We start from the raw sequence: 23773 nt of genomic DNA on the forward strand, positions 1-23773 counted from the left end.
AGGACGAGAGGGTGGGAGACACAGTAAAGAGGAGAAATAGGGTGTAGGCCCCACTATCTCACAAAACAATACCACAAAAAGACAGACAAAAAATATCTCCTCAGCATATGAAATTACTAAACTACCCTAAACGTTTCGTGTTTCGTAAAATCTTCATCGTAGATCCAAATTCAATCGCGTTTACGTTCACGCGTTCGTATCATTGAGTACTAATTAATAAAATACTAACATAGACAAGCCTACTTGCCCACTTGCTTAACGAAGCCAACGAATAAACTATCAATATTATAGTATGTAACTCGCATACTGATAACTCAATGTTGTCTCAATAAACAGGTAATAAATTTTCAAGAGTACAAAATTACCCTTTTGCCCCTCATGCTCACGTGTTCGTAAGGACACGTACTACCTAAGAAGATGTGCAAAGGAACAAAAAGTGACAAGGACTCGAATGTCCATGGAAGATTTCCCCCCGGTTAGGGGCATTTTTTTGTAATTTCACAAGATTAGGCAATCAAATAAGTATAAATTCGGGACGGGATGTCACAAATATTGCAAAAAATTTAGTTTTATTATTCATTGGAAAAATCCATATGTATCTGGTAAATTCAACATTGAAGCTAACATAGTACTTAGAACCTTCAAAAGACAACACAGAGGTAGGTCCTTATACATCACTATGTATCACCTCTAATGGGTTTACAAACTTATTTACAGGAAATGAAAAATACAACTTTATAAATTTCCATTCTAATTAAGGTGTACAAATGGTTTGACAAGTATCTGTAGATGCAGAAGCCTTAGTGTGTTGCATTATTGTAGAAGTGATTGCATTTGATGAATGTCCAAATCTTTGATGTCATACAAGGAAGCATGCATGTGATCATGAGAATAGAGGTAATTTCTTTTGTGGACAGTGAAATAGAATGGGGGTAATAACCAGCTTTACATAGTCCCTTGAGTAATATTTTCCCCGTAATTTTGTCCTAAACCCAAAAAAAGATATCATCATATATGAATCTACAATTATTATCCTTGCAGAGTTGATATATAGATAATTGATGATGTGAAAGTTTAGGAACATGCATCACAATCTTCAATGCAAAAGTATGGTTACGACCAATTAAATTTGATATACCAATGTTGAAAATGTTCAAACTTGTACCACTTGTAGTGGTTATTGTATCAGTGCCTTGATATGTAGCAGCTAAGTCCAAATTTGCAAGTTTTGAGGTCATATGAGATGTTGCACCAGTGTCTGCAACCCAAACTGTTCTAGTGGTGCAGATGAATTGTGACTTTCTTGCATTGTAGTTAGATTGACTGAAGGTGGTCTTCCTTAGTGTGCAAAATTATTTCTGTCATAATATTGCATGGTTGAGTGTCCAAACTTCCTGCAAATTTGACACTAAATGGTAGTACTAGTTGTTGTTGTATTGTGCCTTCGGAAACAATCTGCTGCAACATGGCCATTTTTGTTGCATATTTGGCAAGTGGAATATCTGATGGATGTTTAGGGCAAGAGTATTGAAATGCACTAGAAGAGCCAAAGGGGTGCATTAGGATCCCTTAATCCTAATAAGTTTCTAAATTTACTCTTGTGAAAAAATATTTGATCCCTATACCACCAGCACTTAACAGATGAATTATGGCCAAATTTAGTGGGCCATTTGTTGTTTTTTGGTTCCATCCTTCTAATGCTTTTGGTTTGCATCCCTCTAATACTCTCCTTGGGCTGCTTCATTTGTGTTATGAGCAATCACTCATATGAGTACTACTTTCGGTAGCTTTTGAGAGAGAAATTTGTTATGTATTTTCGTCTTCTTTATTTGTTTGAGTGAAAGCTATCGGTATATGTGTAATTTAGGTTTGAAAGTTAAACTCTATTGTCTATTTGTAATTTCCATTTTGATATATTTGAAAGCTATTTTTAAATGAAAGTATGATCGATTTTCTAAAACTATTTTTTGATCCCATCGTTGTAAATTCCTAGCTCAGTCACTGTTGAAATGGTTTGGGAGCTCCAAGAATTCCAGGACTTAGAGTTATATGATGGAGATTGAAATCTTGGACTATTGTTGTACTGAAATCTACCTCTTCCTTTTCCTTTATAATTTGACCCTTTATATCCACCTGAATTACCACCATTGGATTATCAGATGAACCATATTGCGAAGATGACCCCTGACCAGAATTGTATCCATTAGAACTAGATCTGCCATTAAAATTGTACCATTGTCTTGAAGATCTTGTATCAGAGTGAAAACCTTAAGACTGAGTTAGGTTTTGTTAAAGACTGAGTTAGGTTTTGTTAAAGACTGAAAGCTTTGCCTTTGTCTGATTAAGTACATGCAACCATTGTACTTCCAAAGTTCACAGTAAACTAAAAAAATTGGCCAATTATGGTTTCTTCAGCAAGAAGCTGTGATTTGAAATCTTTCAAAGAAATTCCATTTTCTTTCCTCTGATAACACAGCAAAATGTATTGTACTCAGAGATAACCCTTTTAGAGCTAGAATGATTATATCATCATCTTCAAAGATGACATCAGCTATAGCAAGATGATCTCTTGCATCTTTAATATTCTATAGGTAAACAAATACTGAATTAGATCCCTTTTGAATGTTTTGTAACTTTGTTTTCTTATGGAAGATTGTAGCTTTTGTTTCTGTAGAAAACATTTCCTTTAGACTAATCCACATATTATATGAACTAGCACTTCCAAGAATGCATGAGATATCAGTAGATGACAATGTAGCTATGAGAAGCGGCATAAGAGCATGATCATGCATTTTCTAAACTTGATAGACATATGTTCCAACTCCTTTAAGATTTGCCTCATCAAGAAACCTTTGTGGACATTTCTTGGACTCAACAACGAAACCAAGAATGCCATAACGTTTAAGCTGAAGTCTGATTTGAAAACTCCATACAAGGTAATTGGAATAATCTGATTTTACTGTAATCGATGATGATACAGTGATTATGAGACTTGTAATGGGTGATTGTACAATCTGCAATTGTCCCGCATTAACCATTGTTGAAGTAAGAAGCTTTTGTCACTGGAGACTTGTACCGAACATTTGGTGCTCAGAAAACGAAAGATTGATTATCTTCCAAACTAGGATTTTGATCCAAAAAACTCATAGAAGCAACAAATTAGAGGGTTGAGAAGAGAAATGTATGTATCAAAGATTGTGTGATAGCATTGGATCTACCATTGGCGAGCATACCATGTTAAGACTGCAGAAATATTGAAGAAATTGTAGAAAGAATGCAAAGAGAAAGAGAGAGAGAAATTCGAGCTGAGAGAAGAGAGTGTTTTCTTATTTCTTGACAATGAAGTAATCTTCTTATATAATCTGCTATATGACTAATTAAAGCTTCTTATGAAAGCTAATGTTTAACTACCTTATAACAATCTATATAACAACTTATTGTTGTTTTTCTTGGAGATCAGGATCAACAGAAATAGGGAACTGTGTAATTTTAGTCTTGTAAGGCTTTGAGATTGGTGATTGTGTACTTGTATTTGAGTACTTTAATATAGGTGTTTGACTAGAATTTGAGGCACTGCATGATTGTGTTTCTAATAACTATGAGCCTATAGATGCAGACAAAGATTCTGTGGCTTCATATGATATTTGATTCAATGACTCTGAGGCTCTATATGAAGATGAATGCATATAAGATGATGGTAATGTGACTTGATTATGCAGAGAAGCTGATGGTAATGATGTTGCAGGTAAACGCAGTGGTATGTTGGATACTGGTAGTGTTGATTGATGCCTCTTAAATGATGTTTTAGAGGATTGGAATTGTGTTTCATAAAAAAATGACATGTCTAGAAATGTAAATGTTATTTGTGACACCATCTAGATATATTTTAGGTTGGGTTATGTATTGGAATCATATTTTGTAGGGTTGGATTCAAATCTGGTTCTCATTTCCTTATAGTTATTTATGACCTTTCATGAGCAGAATCTAGCCTAGTGTACATCGTATTACTTTTTCACCTTCTATATGTGGGTATGTCTTTGCTCACAACTTTCAAGTGGTGGTAATGCTTACCACCTACTTATTGTTATTACATGAGTTTAAACTTGTGATTAATGTCTACCCACTGCACAAATTTCAAAATTTAAACTCATCCAACAATGATAAATAGAGTGGTGAATAAAAATATTCTCTTTTTATGTTTTACATGTGACAAAGATAACTGAATGTTAGAAGAAAAATATAAAAACTTAACATAAGAGTGAAATTGGCTAATTATAAAAAGTTCTAAGGAGAAATTGGCAACACACTACAAGTTCAAAGGAGAAATCCATGAACGAGGAGGAGGGAGCTCTTACTAGGACAAGGTCTCGTCCTCCCCTGTTACACATTTCATTAACAAAAAAAATAATTATATGCTTCTATGAAGTTACCAACGACATTCTTCAACCTACAATTCTCTCGAAAGGAATTCAAAGAAAGTTTGAATATTTTATAAGAAAAACATTTCTATTATTAAGGAGACATCCATATGATGTGTCACTAATAAAAAATAAACATGTTAATCAATACCTAAGTAATAATATAATCATCAACTTCTATGTCATTTAATTTACAAAATTTAGCATAGCATTCCCTCTAAAAAGGGAATAATGATAAGGAGAAATTTTTTTAAAAACTAAATGACATCAAAGTTGATGATTGAATTATGACTTTAGCGTTGATAAATATGTTCATTTTAATTGGTGACACATTATTTAGTTTGCAAATTTTGTCTATAATTTAGCCTCCCTAGAAAAAGGAAGTGTCTGGACTGAAAACACATGTTTGGCTTGCCCAATACCCAACCTACTAGATTTTAACTGATATGTTGATGAGTATTTAATTTTAGGACTATGATTCTCTTCTTTATTTTCACATTCTCTATTTTGTTTTTCTCTTTTTATAAAAATTAATATAAGATGTTAATGTGGCTTAACCATGACCTTTCAAATAAAAGAGGAGGAAAAAAAAGAGGAAATAAAATCCTACTCCTTAATTTTATTGCAAACAAACAGTGCGCAGGCCGAATTTTCAAAACTTTATGACGTGGCATCTGGGGCGGCAAAGAAACCCTCTTCAACTCTTCATGGACCCTACAAACATAACCGCAATGTGGCTACACAATATCTTGTGTCAATTCGTGTATTTAGCCTAGCTTTCGTTTAGTGTTAATGCACATGATTGATGAAAACCCCTATTCTAAACTTTTAAAATTTGTGTATCAGACTTTCTTTTATTTCAAGAAATATATATTGATCGCAAATTGACATAAAAAGACAAATTGATAACGAAATCATACTTAAGAAAAGCCTCATATGACGAGACAACAAAACTCGCTTATAGCAAGTTTCATGCCCCAAAACCGGAGTATGACTAAAGGAGTTAATGAAAAAAATAAATAAATAAAGACCAAATAATGAAAAGTTAAAAATAAATACATTTTTGGCTTATAGCCCTGAATTTGGAAAATAGATCCTCTCCGGATCCCTTCCACCAAATTCACCAAGTTAAGGGATCTGGGTTCTTGAAATTTGATCCAACGGCTAAAGTTAGCCGTTGGATTAAATTTCAAGGACCCGAATTCCTTGACTTGGTGGATTTGGTGAAAGGGATCCGGAGAGGATTCCATTCCTTGTAACTTGGACCTTAAAAAAAGAGAAAGTTTAGTTTGTTAAAAAAATAAAAAACAAAAAAAAGTTTAGTTAACTGCATATAGCCACCCAGTACTATAGTGTAGTGGTATTCCTCTTTACTTGTAAGTGAGAGATTTTAGATTTGAATCTCATAGATGGCGAATTTAATACCAAATTAGGTTACCCATTGTGTGGGGCTTAGCCAAACTCTTCATTCCCTTAATGTAAAATATATCGTTGTACCTAAAAAAAGAAGAAAAAAAACATGCATATGAATCAGTTTAATAAGCAAACTCCGATGCAAAATAGATCGCGTCATTTAAAATAATTTATTTTTATTATTTCTTTACAAAGAATTAAAAACCCAAAAAGAATAGCAACTTGAAACCCATTTGCTTCTATCGTCTTTCTCATCCCTTCTCCCTCCTTCATTTCCATACCCTTTCATAGTCACCGTCTCCCTCATACGATTCTCAACCAACGCTCCTACTATACAATTCATCGGCGCTCAACTTTACCTATTTTAACCAAGGAAACTAATAAACATGACTTCAAAACTTTGAATTTAACAAAAACTATGTAATAACTTTATTTAATGAGAATGACATAAGAAAGAAAGGGCAAAAATAAAAAATAAAAAATAATAAAATAATAAAAAACCAGCCAAAAGCCATGTAACACCTTTGCAGTCACCCTATTGATGTTTGCTGAGGTTGTCCCTGTCAAACACCGAACCATGATCTATGCCTTTGATCGAGCTTTCGAAGGATTATTCTCTTCTTTTGCAGCTCCCTTGGTCAGAATCCTTTCAAAGAAGATGTTTGGTTACGATGCAAAATCAGTGGATCCAATTAAAGGGTTTAGGTGGGCGCCCTTTGCCTTATCTGAAGGGCTTATTTCAACGATGGCAGAAAATTAAGTATTTAGTGTAGAAAACTAAGAAATTGAAGAGATTTAGAAAAAAAAATTGATGAGAATCGAAGAAAATTAGAAAAATAAAAGGTGTTTGGAATGTGAGAAAGTGCTGAGAAAATTTTAAAATAGGAGAAAGAATGGTCGTTAGAATTCCTGAAGAGATACCATATTCAGTTTAAGAAATAGTCACTGCACGTCAAACTGTGTTCAGTTTCAGAAATAGTGTACGTGTTTAGTTTCAGAAATAGTGTAGTACCCATGTTCAATTTCAAAAATAGTATAATACTCGTGTTTAATTTAAAAAATAATTGGTTTTCAGAAGTTGTATTGAGTTTTAGAAATAGTATAGTTGTTCATTTTAAAAATAGTATAGTACCGTTTAGTTTCAAAAATAGTGTCTGTGTTCAAATTTTTATTACTTTGTTTTAGTTTATTTTTTTATTATATTAACTTTTGTCATTTGCATTAAAATTGTCTTTTTTATTAAAATTTAAGGCATTTTCATTAAATAATGTTATAAGATAACTTTTGGTTAAAATAAACTTATCCCGAGTCATTTCATTAGAACTGCCTTTTAACTATTGAAATTTCTCACCTCCACTTGCCTATCCATTGGAAGAGTCTATGATTCCCTTACAATTCTATATTGAACATCGACAATCATGAATATGTAAATATGCCAAGAATGGCTAAGATTTAGTAGCTAGTTCGGTTTCATTTAGGTTGGTTTTTTATTTATTTATTTACAAAATAAAAAATCAAAACTAAATTACTATTTAGTTAAAATGAAAAAAAATATATACAGTGAATAAGTCTTTCAACATATTTGAGCTTTATGTGGGGTTTACCTAACCTTAGATTGAAATTTGGCTAAAATAAATACCTCATCAGTGTTTGAAATCTTGCCGATATTATCGATATTTCCACAAAACTATTGAAAAACTTAGGAAAAGATACGAAAAGGGTGGTGAACTCTACACTTAACCTATAGCGGTGGGATTTCAAAAATTCAATAAATTATGTTGAAATTATTTGTATCATTGCAGAAATTTGACAAAAAATATGCAGATTCAGAATTTTTGAACTATAAAAAACTTCTCTAGAATTCCATTGAAATTTGAACTGATGAAGAAAAACGAGATGATATTCCTTAAATTGACCGCCTAATTAGAGTTTTAAATTCCTATAAATCATAGCTTGTCATTTTTAACAGAAGTCAACAACTTTACCTCAAATTCCTGAATTGAGCTAATCAGATACCAATTAAATTCCAACAATCTTAATTAAGCTGAAGAACAACTCATTACACAAAATTAAAACCTAAATTTATTTTATAAAAATTAAAAACTAAAAGTAATTATTAAACAAGATTTGAGTTTATAATTTAAAAATAAAAACAAAAAACAAATTATTTATCAAAAGTGAGGGTTGTCACCGACCCAAAGCCTAACGGGGTAGGCTGCAAAGGTTGGGATGGATTTCTCTTTTATTTGTAAGTTTGTAACTAGGATTTTGTTTTTCTTGATATGTGAAGAGGAGGAACGGTTGAGACATTTTCATATACCACAATATAAGTAAAGAGAGGAAGATTTTTTCATACACCATTGTATAAGCGGAGAGTGGATATACTTTTCTGTGACTTTTTATTTTAAATTATAAGATGTAATGTATTAGTTCGTGTTTTGAATGCATTGTAAATATCTCTAGAAAATGGTTTTTTTTTAAGCACTATTAACAGTTTGCACATAAAAATAGAAGAAAAGGTTAAAAAAGAGTAAAGTTGAAATGAGGGGCTACAGAAACTACACATTTAACTTCGGTTCGGAAATTACAACAAAAACCCGAAGAAAACCGAACCAAACTGAACAACAGAAACCCGAAGAAAACCGAACCAAACCCAAACAGAAACCGAACCCCTCCTCCTATCTATTACTAATTCCTTATAAAGTATGCGTATACAGTTCCACACTTATACTTTCCAGCCATTGTTATACGAAAAGCAACAGCCATCAATGATCGCCCAACTACAATGGTACAGTTGCAACCACATTAATTGAACTATTGGACTGCCAAACCGGATCCTGCTTTGACCCGACAACCCAACTCCAGATCACTGATGGATCATGGTTCCTACCCAACGGAGAGAAAAAAGAGCTCTCTTTACAGTTCACACTACAAAATCACGACTAGGAGAAGGCGAAGGCGTATAGTACGGCGGCGAAGCACATGGCGTAGTAAACGGCGGCGTTGCCTCCTCCACCTCTACTCTCATAGTGACAGCTACATCCAGAACCAGCGTCTTCGCCTCTTTCTCCGCACAGGATGAATACGTCGTTGTCGGCGTCTCGGAGTCCAGACCCTCTCTCTCTTCCTCCTCCTCGATCGTGAACAGCACCCTGGACGACACGCCGTACAGTCGCTGCTGCCACTTGAACACCTCGTCCACGTCGATATTGCGGTGCAGTGAGCTAGGTTGTCGGTTGTTATGATGAGCTTCGTGGGGCCCGATGCTGGTCGGAAACTGGGACTTCCTTCGCCGCCAGAGGAGGAAGAAGAACTGTGCTATAAGGGCGGCGAGAGTGACAGCAAAAACTACAGTGAGAGTTGTCCCGAGCTTGCCAAGACGACCACTCATGTGTCCGTACGTGTGTATGTCTCTGAAAGGTCTCTGGGGAAATGGCTCAGTAGGTTTTTCTTTTTCAATGTTTTAACCTAACGGATGGTTGACTGCCTACCGGGAAAATGTGAGGAGACGGGTGAAAAGAGTAAAATGAATCTAGATCATGTACTACGAATCTACCAATTTCTGTTTTCCTATATTATATCGGAGGTTTTGGTTTAGTAGGTTGCCGGTGGACGAATGGATAAAGGTTTGGTTAAAGAAGAAAGTGTGTTAGTTAAGATGGAAAATGATGTTTTTTCTTGGAAATGTAGGTTGGGGCGAGAGAAAATGTGGCCAGAATGTAAAGGAAGGAAGTGTGTGATGGCGAGGAAGTCGAAGGAGTGGTGATTTGGACTTTGCATTAAATTTGAAATTAAGCTGGCGGTTGGAATGGGGGTTTATCTGCTGTTTTGTAATTGGCTCCCATTTTATGGTTACGTGAAAAACCTAAAAAGCTGTTGTTTTAAGACAGGGCAATATTTTGTGTTCACTTCTTTAGGAGAAAGAAAGATAAAACAGAAAAGTGAGCAAAAAAGAGAGAAGGGGAGGAGAAGTGGAGAGTACCTAGTTGAATGAACATTGACTTGGAGACTATTTCATCTTCAATAATACTAGAGTGATAAAATATTTTCCTAAAACTTTGAATCATAAAATATGTGGTGATTAGCATTTGAGAAGTGAAGTTATTATGGTTAGCTTACTAAACTTTGAAGGGAGGGTTAAAATAGGTAAGGAAATCAAAATACATAAATCCATCACTTTTTTGGGACTTAAATATAAGAATATAGTTTTGGAATTTGAGTCCTTGCATGGAGATGTCCTTAGCTAAAATCGTCCCATAGTGTAAATTCACGTTGCTTGAAAAACATAAGAGATAAAATAATGAAACTATATTTACTAACAGCAACTCCAAATTATTTTCTAATACTTTTTTTGATAATGTAAGTGGTAGATTGATTTGGTAGTTAGGGTTTTTTCTTTAATTTATCGCATCATGAGTTCAAACCTCGCTCTCCTTAATGTAATTAAAGTAGTAATATCGCTTATATATAAAATAAAAAAATAAATCTATTGAAAGTGATTCTCGCATGATTGTATCCGCTTTGCTGAGATCCGGACCGAATTTATCCTTCTATGGGCATCTTATTGAGGACACGAAGGCATATGGTTGCTGGCATGGTTATATTTTCATATATTTTTATCATTTATTTCTTTTAAATTTTGTATATTTTAGTGGATTAAATACACTAAATTATACGGTTTTGATCTTTAAGCATTCGATAGTGGATCTACATGAAAAAAAGTGAATTTAAACGAAAACTTGGGTGCCTAGAGTAATTTTCTACGAGCATATTTTCTTAAAGCAGCAGTAAAAGGATGAATGCGAGGAGGGATTTGATTTTAATATGATTTAGTGGCTGAGCTGGAGCAGTGCAAGAATTCAATACGGCCCAATTTTGGCGATACAGTTGGTGTGGGAGCTGTTTAATGGGCTTAGAGATAATTTAATTATTAATCTGTAATTTATCATTCTTTGATGAGGACTGCCATTAGGTTAGGAATTTTTAATGAGCTTGGAAAAGCCTTGCTTATTGTCATGGGTTTTATAAGAAGAATCCTTCTCCTTCGGATGCATTGATCCAACAAACAGCCACCAAACATCATATTTCACAAAGAAGGCTGTGTCCAACATGGAAGAGTATTCTTTTTGTGTTTTTTTAATAAGATTATGAAGTAACTTGATCATGAATATTTAATTTATTATTATTATTATTTTCTTTTATATTGAGTATCTTTTGTTATTCGTAATGCGCTTGATTTTTATTGAGATGATTGATCACCATCTATGTATAAGTTAAATTGATTTGATGTAAATTACAGTAGATGTCATACTTAACTTGGGTTTTGTCTTCTTGCAATTGATACCATGAATTCCTATTTGTAGATGTCATGCAATTAGGGTTTATGTGATTTTCCAACGATTTTCATAACGCTTAATGAATTTTTACTTGTTTAAATTCGTCTAGATGTTCATAAAGGGTTAACATGTAATGATACCTTTGATGCAACTCGATGTCATGGTCATTGAATAATTTAGGAAAATCGATCATCAATATTAAGAATTACTTGTGCATAACATATTAAGGGGATTAAGTAGAATTGGTTACGGTGAATTCAGATGCCCTAGGCATTGTTTTCTTATGTTTTCAATTTATTATTTTCATGTGCTTACTTTCAAGCTTTATCTAAATTTTCAGTTAATTCAGATTTTCTCTCTTTTCCATTAAAACTTCTCAATTATAATTTATTTCAATTTAGTTAGTAAGATTTTTAATATCAATTTGATCTCGGTGGGACGATATTCGTGCATGTATACTATACTTCATCCGATTTGTATACTTGCGAACACAAAAATTTGAGAAGTTATTTGCAAATGTTTCTTACAAATCTTTGTAATTCTTATGTGGTGCAATTCTAATTCCCCTATCTAGCATTTTGTGAACTATTCCTTACTAGTTGACTTGGCCTCACATTATTAGAATTTAGGTATCAGAAGTCTCTAACCAAACAGAGCAGGATTGGTTGAAGATTGAGTTGCAAGGCTAGTTGCCTTCACAGATCATAAGTTGAAGCTGCAGAAGTACTCGCTACCACTTAGATCAGAATTTGATAATCCCATAAAATTTAACTCAAGACGGTCAAGAAGTCCACCAATAAAGTAAAGACTAAATATCAATATATCATTTGTTTTGCTGCGATAACTATCAAATAGTCATGGCCAAGATTAGGCATTAATTATATTGACATGAGCTACATTTGGGCCTTGCATTATCATTGGTATTGACACGAGCCACATTTGGGCTGGGTGAATCAGGTTGAACCAGACAACAAAGCGCAATCTGATTTTCAATGCCAGGCATAATCGGCGAGAATGAAATTATGGGCCAGTGGGTGCCAAAACCAAGTATTGTTTGGGGAAGAAAAAAACCCTTTTGATGCGTGTTTCTTCGTTCAAAAGACCGAATTAAAATCTGAACGACTGGAGAAAGCTGCAGAGAAAAGAAATGTCTTCGGGTTATCAGATGGTTTATTTTCTTAATGAACAAAATACGGCAGCAATCAGGCCTCCTAGTTTAGAGATCTTGGTTTACAAGCGACCGCTCCCACCTCCCAGTGCAAGTCAGATGACTCCAAGAAAACAACAATATCATTATCCTTGGTTCTTCACGATAACACCGTCTCTCTTGTACTGATCAGTTATATGGAAGCAATTAATCCCACATTAAGGAAAAAATAAACCTTGCATATGCTTATAAGTAGTTGGGCAATTTGTTGTTTTCCAATTGATTTTATAGTAAAACTTCAACTTTCTTCATGGTATCAAAGCAGGATGTCCCATGTGTGAATTCCAAATGGCATCACATGTTTCACTTCACCCAATTTTGTATTGTCCACCTGTTTGACTTGTAAATTCATCACAAATGAAGTGTCTTGTTGAGTATTAACCTAAGGACATTGCATGTGCTTATATGTAGTTCGACTACTCCCCATATTGTTGATTAATTTTATAGTGAAACCTCAACTTTCTTCATTACTTCACATGCCCTAGCATAATAGTATTAGGGTGAGCGATGGAGTGAGAAGGCAACAAATGCTAGGGTTATTTTTACAATTTGAGAGCCACATCTATAAATTAAAAAGTACGAATAATCAATTCTATAATTAATAATATTTATAGTTTTTCAAATGGTTTATTTGAAAATTTTGAAACCCTTTTTATGTTGCGAGTTAGATATTAGTTAGAGTGTAAATAGTAATTTGTTGTCCCACATTGATGAAGTGCATATGTAATACCAATTGTAACTCCTATATATATTCCACTTTGAAGATTAATGAATATATAAGAAATTCACAAATATTGTCATATATATTTTTGGTATTTACCATGTTTAGTTTAATATGGCATCAAAGCAGTTCGCTTTTGGTGACCTTTGTGCTTTAATTTTGTGTCTACCTTTATCGTGATTTCTAAAAATAAAAAATTTTAAAAAATGTGAATAGTGCCGCGCTACAGTACAGCACCTTGCCACTGTGTCTGCACAGTGCTATGAACAGTAATATGATACAGTATTGTTTGTGAACAGTGATTTGCTACAACGTGTGAACAGTGATTTGGTAAATTGTTTTCATTCCGCTTTGTATCTTTTGTGCCTCTATTGTTCGTGATTTAGTTCAATGGCTCAATATAATTTTAGTGTCGTTATGATCTTGGTGGAACAAATATATGGATAATTGACACTGGGATCACTGATCATGTGATTAGTGACCCTAGAGTGTTTGATGAGTTATGTGACTATATTCGTGATCCGTATATTAATAGTGCAAATGGAGCACCTTCCCCTGTGAATGGTGAATGCACCATCTCTCTTACTCCAACCTTATCACTGGTCTATGCTTTACTTGTTCCTGATGTTAAGTGCAATCTTTTGTTGGTAGGAAAACTTGATACCTTATATTGTTCTGCTCACTTATACCCTACGTATTGTTATTTTCAAGACATTCAAACTCAGAAGATAATTGATCATGGTAAAAGAATAGGGGGTTTGTACATCTTGACTATGGAGGATACTGTTGTTTCCGGTCCAAATAATCATCAAGTTTTAAGTGCTAAAGTGGATGACAGACACCAAATTTGGTTGTGGCATCGACAATTGGGACATCCATCATTCAGCTATATGAAGCATCTATTTCCTTCTTTGTTTCGCACTTGTAGTGATTCAAAATTCAAGTGTGAAACATGTGTCATGGCTAAGAGTCTTCGTGCTTCCTTTCCCATAAGTGATTCTAAAGCTACTTTGCCATATGATTTAATACATTCTGATGTGTGGGGTTTGGCGAAGGTTACTTCTAATGGATTTCGTTGGTTTGTTCCTTTAACTGATGATTGTACTCAATTAACTTCGGTGTTCTTGATGAAGAATAAGAGTGATGTTCCTTTACTTCTTCAAGAATTTTGTGCAATGGGGTCTACTTAGTTTCAGATCAAAGTTAAAGTCTTCAGGTCTGATAACGGAGGAGAATATGTGAATCACACTTTGATATGTTTTTTTTCGTGATTAAGGTATTATTCACCAGACAACTACTCCGTTTACACCCCAACAAAATGGTGTGTCTAAACGGAAGAATCATCAAATAATGGAGGTTGCTCGCTCTTTGATGTTGGATAAATGTGTTCTTAATCATTTGTGGGGTCATGTTGTTTTGGCTGTTGTGTATTTGATAAATCGTGTTCTAAGTAAGGTTCTTAATTTTCAGACACCACTTGATGTGCTACAAAAACATGTTTATCTTGTTTCTGTATCAAAACTTCCTCCGAAAGTGTTTAGGTGTATTGCATATGTGCATGTCTACTCTCATCAGCAGAGTAAACTTGATGCATATGTTATCTGATGTGTATTTATTGGGTATGTTAACAATCAGAAATGCTATAGGTGTTATCGTCTTCCGACTCATAAAACTTATATTACCATGGATATCACATTTCACAAGGAAGTTTCGTATTTTGTGAAGCCTTATTCCGACTCTCCACTTCAGGGGGAGAGGCGGAGTGAAGTGCAGATTCGAAAAGATGGTATGGATGATGTGTTACAGGCAGAGTTGGGGGCATAACCTATTATGTTGCGTGATACTAATCAGTCGGTTATAGATAGTGATCGGTCACCTGTTATTCCCGAAACTATTTCTACTAACGATAGATTAGATGTGCCCAACAAGTTGTCTGTTAGTCTGACGAATTACCTTCTGATGACCGGTTGCTTGCTGCTGGTATATCTAACGAGTTGCTTGATAATGGTTCATCCAATGATGATTTTTCTAACAGTTTGGTACAAGATGGTGACATACATGAGGTAAATTCTGACGATTCTTCTACTTATGAATTGCCTCCACGAAGTAATCACGGAAAACCTAAAGTACAATATGAGCCTGATATGCATGCCAAAGCCAAATATCCTATCAACAATTATATGTCTACTCATCGTTTGTCCAAACCATAAGCATCTTACATATGTCAGCTATCTAGTGTATCAATTCCAATAAAATTGCACGATGCTTTATCTGACCCTAAGTGGGTTAATGCCATAAGAGTTGAGATGGAAGCTTTGCAAAAAAATTCTACTTGGGATTTGGTTCCTTTACCAAATGGGAAGAAAGTTGTTGGATGTAGATAGATGTTCACTATTAAACACAAAGTAGATGGTTCTTTTGACCGGTATAAAGCCAGATTAGTTCCTAAGGGTTATACTCAAACCTAGAGGATGGACTATCAAGAGACTTTTGCTCATGTTGCCAAACTTAATACTATACGTGTTCTTCTGTCCTTAGCAACAAACCAGAATTGGTCTCTGTTGCAGTTTGATGTTATGAATGCTTTCCTTCATGGTGATCTCAAGGATGAGGTTTATATGTATCTCCCACCTGGTATCAGAATATTTCCTGGAAAAAGGTGTTGTATGCAGGTTGCGAAAGTCTTTATATGGTTTGAAACAATATCCTATAGTGTGGTTTGTGAGGTTTACAAGTTCAATGAAGAAGTTTGGGTATGTCCAGAGTCATTGCGACAAAATGGTAAGCTAACTGCATTGATTATTTATGTTGATGAGATGATAGTGATTGGTGATGACCAGAAGGAGATATAACGCCTTCAAAAGTACCTAGCTACTGAATTTGAGATGAAAGAATTGGGTGAGTTAAAGTATTTTCTTGGAATCAAGGTTGCACAATCCAAGCATGGTATTTTTCTGTCTCAATGGAAGTATGTTCTTGATTTGTTAGCTGAAATAGGTACGTTAGATTGCAAACTTGTTGATACTCCGATTGAGCAGAATCATCATATAAGCTTATTTTCGGATCAAATTCCTACTCATAAAGAACGGTATCAGAGGCTTGTGGGGAGATTAATTTATTTGTCCTAACACTTGCCCTGAAATTGCTTATGCAGTTAGTGTGGTAAGTCAGTTTATGCACTCACCTAGTGAAGCTCATATGGATGCAATAATCCATATTTTGAGGTACTTAAAGATGGCTCATGGCAGTGGCTTGGTTTTCTCTAAGGATGGTTATTTGAATGTCGAAGGGTATACAAATGCAGATTGGGCAGGTTCTATCACTGATCGGCGATCTACATCTGGATACTTTACGTTTGTAGGTGGTAATCTAGTTACTTGGAGAAGCAAGAAACAAAAAGTGGTGGCTAGGTCAAGTGCTGAAGCTGAGTTTCGTGGTATGTCTCACAGTGTATGTGAGTTGTTGTGGTTGAAAAAATTGTTGAGAGATCTTGGATTTAAACCCAAGGGTGCTACGAAACTCCATTGTGATAACAAGGCTGCTATTGAGATTGCTCATAATCCAGTGCAACATGATCAAACAAAACATGTGGAGATTGATTGATATTTCATCAAGGAAAAAATGGATGCTGGAATTATTATGTTTCCGTTTGTGGGATTTGAAGATCAACTCGCTGATGTACTTACTAATGCTGTGTCTAATAGTATGTTTTCTAACTCACTTGACAAGTTGGGCATGCGTGACATCTTTGCTCGAACTTGATGGGGAGTGATGCGAGTTAGATATTAGTTAAAGTGTAAATAGTAGTTTGTTGTCCCACATTAATAAAGTGCATATATAATACCAATTGTAACTCCTATATATACTCCACTTTGGAGATTAATGAATATATAAGAAATTCACAAATATTGTCATATATATTTTTGGTATTTACCATGTTTAGTTTGATATTTTATTGGATGATCAAGATATTTTTCAACAATCTACATTCTTGATCAATGGAAGATCAATAATTAACTGACTGATTTTGTTTTCAGAATCAGTGTGTGCTATACGTGTATTCAGACAGTAGTATTCTTACAGAAAGTATGCGTAGAGATGTAGTAGTTGTAAGAACTATATGCTTTTGGAAAACGACCTAACAATCATCAAAAGCATCATCATTGATCGTCTCCAAAATCTAATTATCATGCACCCACATTCTCTGGTTTATTCGCGTGTGCTTGGCCATCTCTTTTTGACCGAGTCTTCCATGAAAGACCACCCCACCAAAAACAAAAATAAATAACCCTTTAAAAAAAAAAAAATTAATTAAAAAAAAAAAAAAAACTACAAAGCGGCATGCATAGTCAATTGGTCATAGTACCATGGAAGTGGTAGGCCCCCTCCTTTCTTCACCGTAACAGAAACAGCAGCACATGAATGAAAGTACCCTTCTCCTTGGATCCCTCAATCTCATCACTTTCAAATGATAAAACCCTAAAAAAGCACAAAAGCACAAAGGGACTATGGAGTGAGTGATGATCAATACAATGACCACACATCGGTCTTGGTCCGATCTATTATCTATATCTATGTATAGATCGATGGTCTTTTGGATCCGAGATTTCCCTTACTTTCATGCAAAAATATTCATTCATAAGGGAAAGAAAAGAGGAGGGAGGGAAATAGTAATTGGAATAGAGGACAGTGACCTTATGGAAAAGAGGCCATCTGATTCTGATAGCTTCCCCCTTTTCTTAAAGTCTGCGAAAGCCCTCTCAACCTCTCAAGCTCTGTGTGGAAACTTTGTCTCCATGCTTAGCCCCCTTTGTCTTTTCTAGATGCCAACAACGGTCTTTCTCTTTTTGTGGGTCTCAAATTACAGTTTTAGAGGGACCCTTTTATCACTTGTACCTCGTCTTTGGTTTGATTGGTTTTTTCAAAATCAAAACCCTACTTGGTCGATATTCGGTGCAAGGAAATTAAGGCTGCAATGTAACATTATTGTTCCAATGTTAATTTTGCCGGCTCAGCTTCTTTTCTTGATTAATTTCAGGTTTGAACTGAAAATTCATGTAACAAGATGGAAACTGAGTGAGTGAGTATCACTAAATTCTTTTAGAAATTATGTATTTTGTGTTGAATTACTCTTGAATTATCAATTATATTACTTAAAGTTTGATGAGGAACTACAATTAACTAAAAAACAATAATAATAGCAAGGGATAAAGCTTGTGCTGAAGATTACTAACTTCGAAGAACATCAAAGCTTGTGCTGAAGATTACTAACTTCGTTATGTGGATAAAAAAGGAGCCAGACTGATTACGCCATTTTCTTAAAATTGATATACAATTTGGTTATTTAGCTTTGTACTTTTTATCAAAGTGTAGTGTGGCCTTTTCTCGTAACTGAACTTCTCCAGATGAGGAAAATTTGTGGCTAAGTTTTAGGCCGGCCCTCGATTAATCAAAAATGTTATTCTTACCATCTATTTGTATCATCTTTCTAATAGAGATGTGTTGGTAAGCTCTACCTCTATTAGAGAAATCGGTAGAACTAAATGGTAAGTGTAGCACTACTCTCAATTGAATAGCTTTGTCAACTATCATTATTTAGATAAATAAAATAATACCATATGATCTCTATGGTAGAAATATGTTACAAACTTTGTAGGTTCAATACGGTCCACCACCAACATTATCTATATTGTCTCAACTTAATAACCCATTCATAGGTGTTGGGTTTTATCACAAAAAGCCTTTGTGATATTAGGGGTGAAACCTCTCATATATTAATTGTATATTATTTATCATATAACCGATATGAAATCCTATTCTCCAACATGCATCCTCACGAGTGGCCCCACAAGGAGTCACAAGAAAATCAATTTCCACATCGGGAACTGGTCAAGTCATTATACTAGAGCTAAATCATGACTTAATTAGTTGGTATTCAATACTTTGTCACTAAGAGTCAATGCACAATTTTTCTAAGGCCCAATAATTGGAGCCTAGGACGTGTCGAGAGAATAACCTGCAATACCATGACAAACTTTGTAGGCCTAACAGAATCTACCACCAACATCATTGATATTGTCCCAACCTAACCATCTATTACTATGTGTTGAGTTTTATCACAAAATGTCTCGGTGATATAAGGACAGAAACTCTCATATATTAACTGTATATTATTTTATCATATGATAGATGTGGGATCCTATTCTCCAACATTATGTACATACATCATGCAGTAATAATTTAATTCCTTGTTGGTTGTATGTATTACTTATCACATCATGTAGTACTTAAATGTAACACAAAAATGTGGTTTCTTTAGCATTATGAAGCATTACTAAGAGAATATTGCAGATGGAATACAATATATATTGAGAAAAATATATGATTAGAGTTTCCAAAAAGTTGGTTGGAGGTATTGTTCAAACTATGCCCTATGCTGGTTACAAAAGGTTTGCTAAACCTGTATTGGCTTTTAGACAGGAAAAAGAAATCGAGTAGGGTAAGAATAAGCTTTATTGCCCTAAAAAAGGCTAACAATGATGTGCCTTAATCAGTATGTCTCTTATTCTACAAGGCTTATAAACTGAAGTTCATTAGGCCCTCTCAGTTGGCCCTCTACTGCCACTTTACAGTGCGTGTAAGGTCTGTGAGAACGAATTTGAACAACAATCATCATCTATCAATTTAGAACTCAGTTTCTTTTTGAATTTAGTGTAAGGAGGATGATTGGATACTCAAGCAGAAGAAGAGTACTCTGCTTTTGATAACAATATATTGTAACCCTTCCCCTCAGTGCTCTCTTTCCATCTGATCCACCATTGTCATCCCATTCAATGTTTACATTTTCAAATTAAAACATTTATACAACCTTATTATTTTTTGCTTAATTTTCACAGCAGTACCATGATTGTTTTCTCCTTTAATCATTTTCACTATGGAGAATAATAGTTTTTCTCAGAGTATTAATAGCAGTTCCTCTTTTAATGTTAATATATATGAGTTAAAGGGTTAAGTTTTAAAGTTTAAACCCAAGCTTAAGGATAATAAAATAAGTTTGGGCTCAGACCAAACCCAATTTTTAATTCAACCCCAGAAACCAATCAAAAAGTGTTTGGGCCGTCCAACCTCCTAAACTCACGTCAACTATCAGTCCTTCACAAGCCATGCATGAAGCATGCATCGCCACGCATGAAGCATGCATCGCCACTCACGTCAGACTACTCAGAAATTGTAATCCATGCATGAAGCATGCATCGCCACGCATGAAGCATGCATCGCCACTCACATCAGACTACTCAGAAATTGTAAAATGATTTCTTTTCAAATTTAACTTGAAGTCTTAGTGTCATAGTATTTGCAGTCTTGAAGGAAAAAGAAAAACTTGGAAAATAAATGAATAAGGTTTTTCATTAGAAATATAAGTGCACAAATGTTTGAACTTAATTCATGCAGTCGTCTCAATCAAAGCGTGAACATTTTTACTCAATGTCCCAGTATAATATGGTTCTCTCTTTCTCAGTAAAGCATGAACACATTTTCTCTGTTGCACTAAGGTGTCACTGGCAGCTTTATGTTTTTACTTGCGCAAGTTACATATTGTACCAATGGGTGGCAGCCACAGTAACATATATAAGCCTGATGTTTGTATAAAAATTGTAAGCTTGATACGAATTTTAGATCCCATCTCCGATAGGGTTAGGTTTCCGGTCGCTTAGTGTCCAATACGGTACCAAAACATTATCAATTCATAAGAAGTTTCGATCTCATCCACTTCATTACGAATGAACTTAAATCACTTAAACTCTAAATAAGTACTTGAAAATATTCAAACCACACACAATGAAACGCAATCTAACCATTTAAGAAAGGCATTTCGTGTACTTTTTGCAGTCAAACTATTCAAATCAATGTGATCCTCAACTTGGCCTACTCCTTGTCCTTGGCATAGGGAATGAACCCAAAATGCGCTCCATGTGTTTTTCAATGGCATGCTACAAATATAATCAAGATTATCGAATTGGTCACTTTTCATAGGCTCTAAACAGTGGGAAAAAAAGTTTGAACCATTTGTGCCGTACAAAAAGATGCATTGCGCAGACGATCAAAGTTCGCACAGTAAGGAAGGGTTAAATGGCAGCCACAAGAAGTGTAAAAGAGAAAACTTTGTTTTTCGAAAGGGACACCCACTTTCTGCTATAAATTAGGATTTGTTATTTATTTGTTAACTAAAGATACTACTTTATCTTGCTTCCTGCTTTTGAGGGTGAAATTAGATTCCAAATAGAAAACCCATTAATTAAACGATTCAGTGTTTTCTGACAGGGATATCATGTATACTATCTTAAAAAGTGAATGATTGCAGGCTTGATTAACATCACATAGGGCATTAGTCCTGTACGCAAATATATGATACATTCAATGAGTACTACTACGTAGACTAAATTTTTTAAACTAAATTATTTGGTTGTAGATGAATGAATTATTAGTTAAGTATCAATTAACGTGCTTCTTTCTTATTGATGACACATTATTTAGTTTAAAATTTTTGATCTACCTAACATTAGAAGATAAATTGTTCAATAGCATCTAAACTTATATATTTGAGGCCGTTTTTAGATGAAATGAATATTTGTTAAGAATGGTCAAGAAGATATATATACAGGGTAGGTATGTCAAATGTAACTAAGATATTACACATATCAGAAGAAACACCACAACTTCACAATCACAAACGCATCAAAATTATTATATAATTCCTAGCCAAGAAGAACCAAATGAAAGATAACAATCACAAGGGCCAAACCTTAATTAATTACACATTGTACAACAACTCTAAAGGTACCACAAGTGAAAAATCGCGTCTTCCCCTAATGATCTTGCAATTGTAAGTATAATAATAAATAAAATAAAATAAAATAAAATAAAAACACCGATGAGTCCCGTCCAACAAACATTAAACTTCCCTCCACAAGAAGTATAAAAAACATCACCTCAATTGTGAACAACAATCACCACTGGAGACTACAAAGGTTATTCTCAAAAGAGCGAAAGAACGACCACAACTAATGAATACTCTTTTCACTAGAGCAAAAGAGCGATCACAACAAATGAATACTCTTTTATCAGAGCGAATGAACAACCTCAACCAGAAAATGAAGATGGTTAGAATATAGGAGAACCGAGAGGGATTTTAACCAACCCTAAGCCAAAGATAGAGGCCGGCAACTTAGAATTTTTTTCTTAATTTTTCTCCCCAGCGGTTAGAGTTTGAGAATTGTGTAGGGTAGTTAAGATCTTTAATTTGGTTCGATGAGTTTTCTACTAAACAACTATATACTTAAGGCTTAAGGATTCAACAAATAAAAGAGTAGTTGTAACTTTCATTCGTAGATGCCCAGCAAATAATTTGAAAGGTAAAACTCTTCTTATCCTGTGGGTTGCCAATAATTTGAGAGGTAATTGTCATGGTATGTTTCACATTAGTCAATAATATAATGAAAAGGTTGAGATATTATAAACGAAAAGTAAGAGAATTGTTATTGGCACTCTAAAAATTTTATTGTGCAATTTTCTTAAGTTTTTTTTTCTTCTTAATATAGAAAGTGTACATTGTACAATGAAAATTTTAGAGTGTCAATAACAATTCCCAAATTTAATTATCAATTATCAAAAAAGAGGATCGGCACATCAAAGTTAATTCATAACTATATTTTTTAGGGTTCGATTCAAATATATAGCAACACCATTAATATTTCCAGTTCTCATAACTTTATTTTTGGTCATGCCCAACAAAGTAACTGTTCAGTAATTTACATCATAGAGAGACAGTTCAGTGCTTCATTTATGTTAATTAAAGAAGTAAATGTACGCATTACTACCAAAAGGAAACTATATGTCTTAGCACCAAAGTTGAAATTAAATGCGGTGGGATCAAAGTTGGACAAAGAAGACAACTGGAAAATGGGAAACTGGTAAAAGAAAAATTGGATAAAGAAAATCTCAAAGGCAGTCTAAGATGGAGGCTTCTTCCTTTCGAGTATGGAACAAAGTAGCAAAAGATAAGTAAAAAGCCAAAGAGAATATAATAAATATTAAGCCGGATATGGTTCAAAACAAGTGAGAGAAAGAGAGTTGGCAATCTTTAATTTGCCCTCCACATATAATGCAGTGTGTCTCAAAAACCCTAATCTTTTCAAAATCCATAAGCGACAAATTCCCTACTTATGCTTAAGTTTTAATTTAAAGTTGTGAAGATAATGATCTTTTCGTGATTCTAAAGTAGCAAACACCTTTGAAGTTTAAAGAGGAGATGCTTATCGATATTTTTCTTAATCATTTCCATTATTTTTTTAACCTTTTTTTTTAGATAATATATCTTGAACCCTCCCAACACAACTTTCCAATGCTTTCCAAAGATGAGAATGTTGGGTTTACGAAAATCAAAGAAAGAAAAGTTATTCTTTTACGAAAAACGAATCACAATGAATGAAAAGTGGTGCTCTTTTGATATTTCTTAGGGAAGATTTTACTTTAAATTTCTCTTCCAAAGAAGAAAAGTTGCTTCTCCTTTGCACAACCCTTACGTTATGAATCATTCCTTAATCTACTTTGTGCGTTCCCAACATTCCTGTTTCGTATATTATAACTATATATCATGGGCTCTATTTTCAGTTAAGTT

The 23773-nt window shown here is 34.3% G+C and overlaps 1 protein-coding gene across 1 annotated transcript; it reads right to left on the bottom strand.

Moving 5' to 3' along the window:
* Positions 1 to 8754: 8754 nt before the first annotated feature.
* On the bottom strand, positions 8755 to 9222 carry LOC137744553 (uncharacterized). The gene has a single exon (XM_068484340.1). It carries the CDS (start codon positions 9220 to 9222, stop codon positions 8755 to 8757), a length of 468 nt encoding a protein of 155 aa, XP_068340441.1.
* Between the last annotated feature and the right edge of the window lie 14551 nt (positions 9223 to 23773).

Source organism: Pyrus communis, chromosome 9 (assembly GCF_963583255.1).
Source record: "Pyrus communis chromosome 9, drPyrComm1.1, whole genome shotgun sequence".
Taxonomy (NCBI): domain Eukaryota; kingdom Viridiplantae; phylum Streptophyta; class Magnoliopsida; order Rosales; family Rosaceae; genus Pyrus; species Pyrus communis.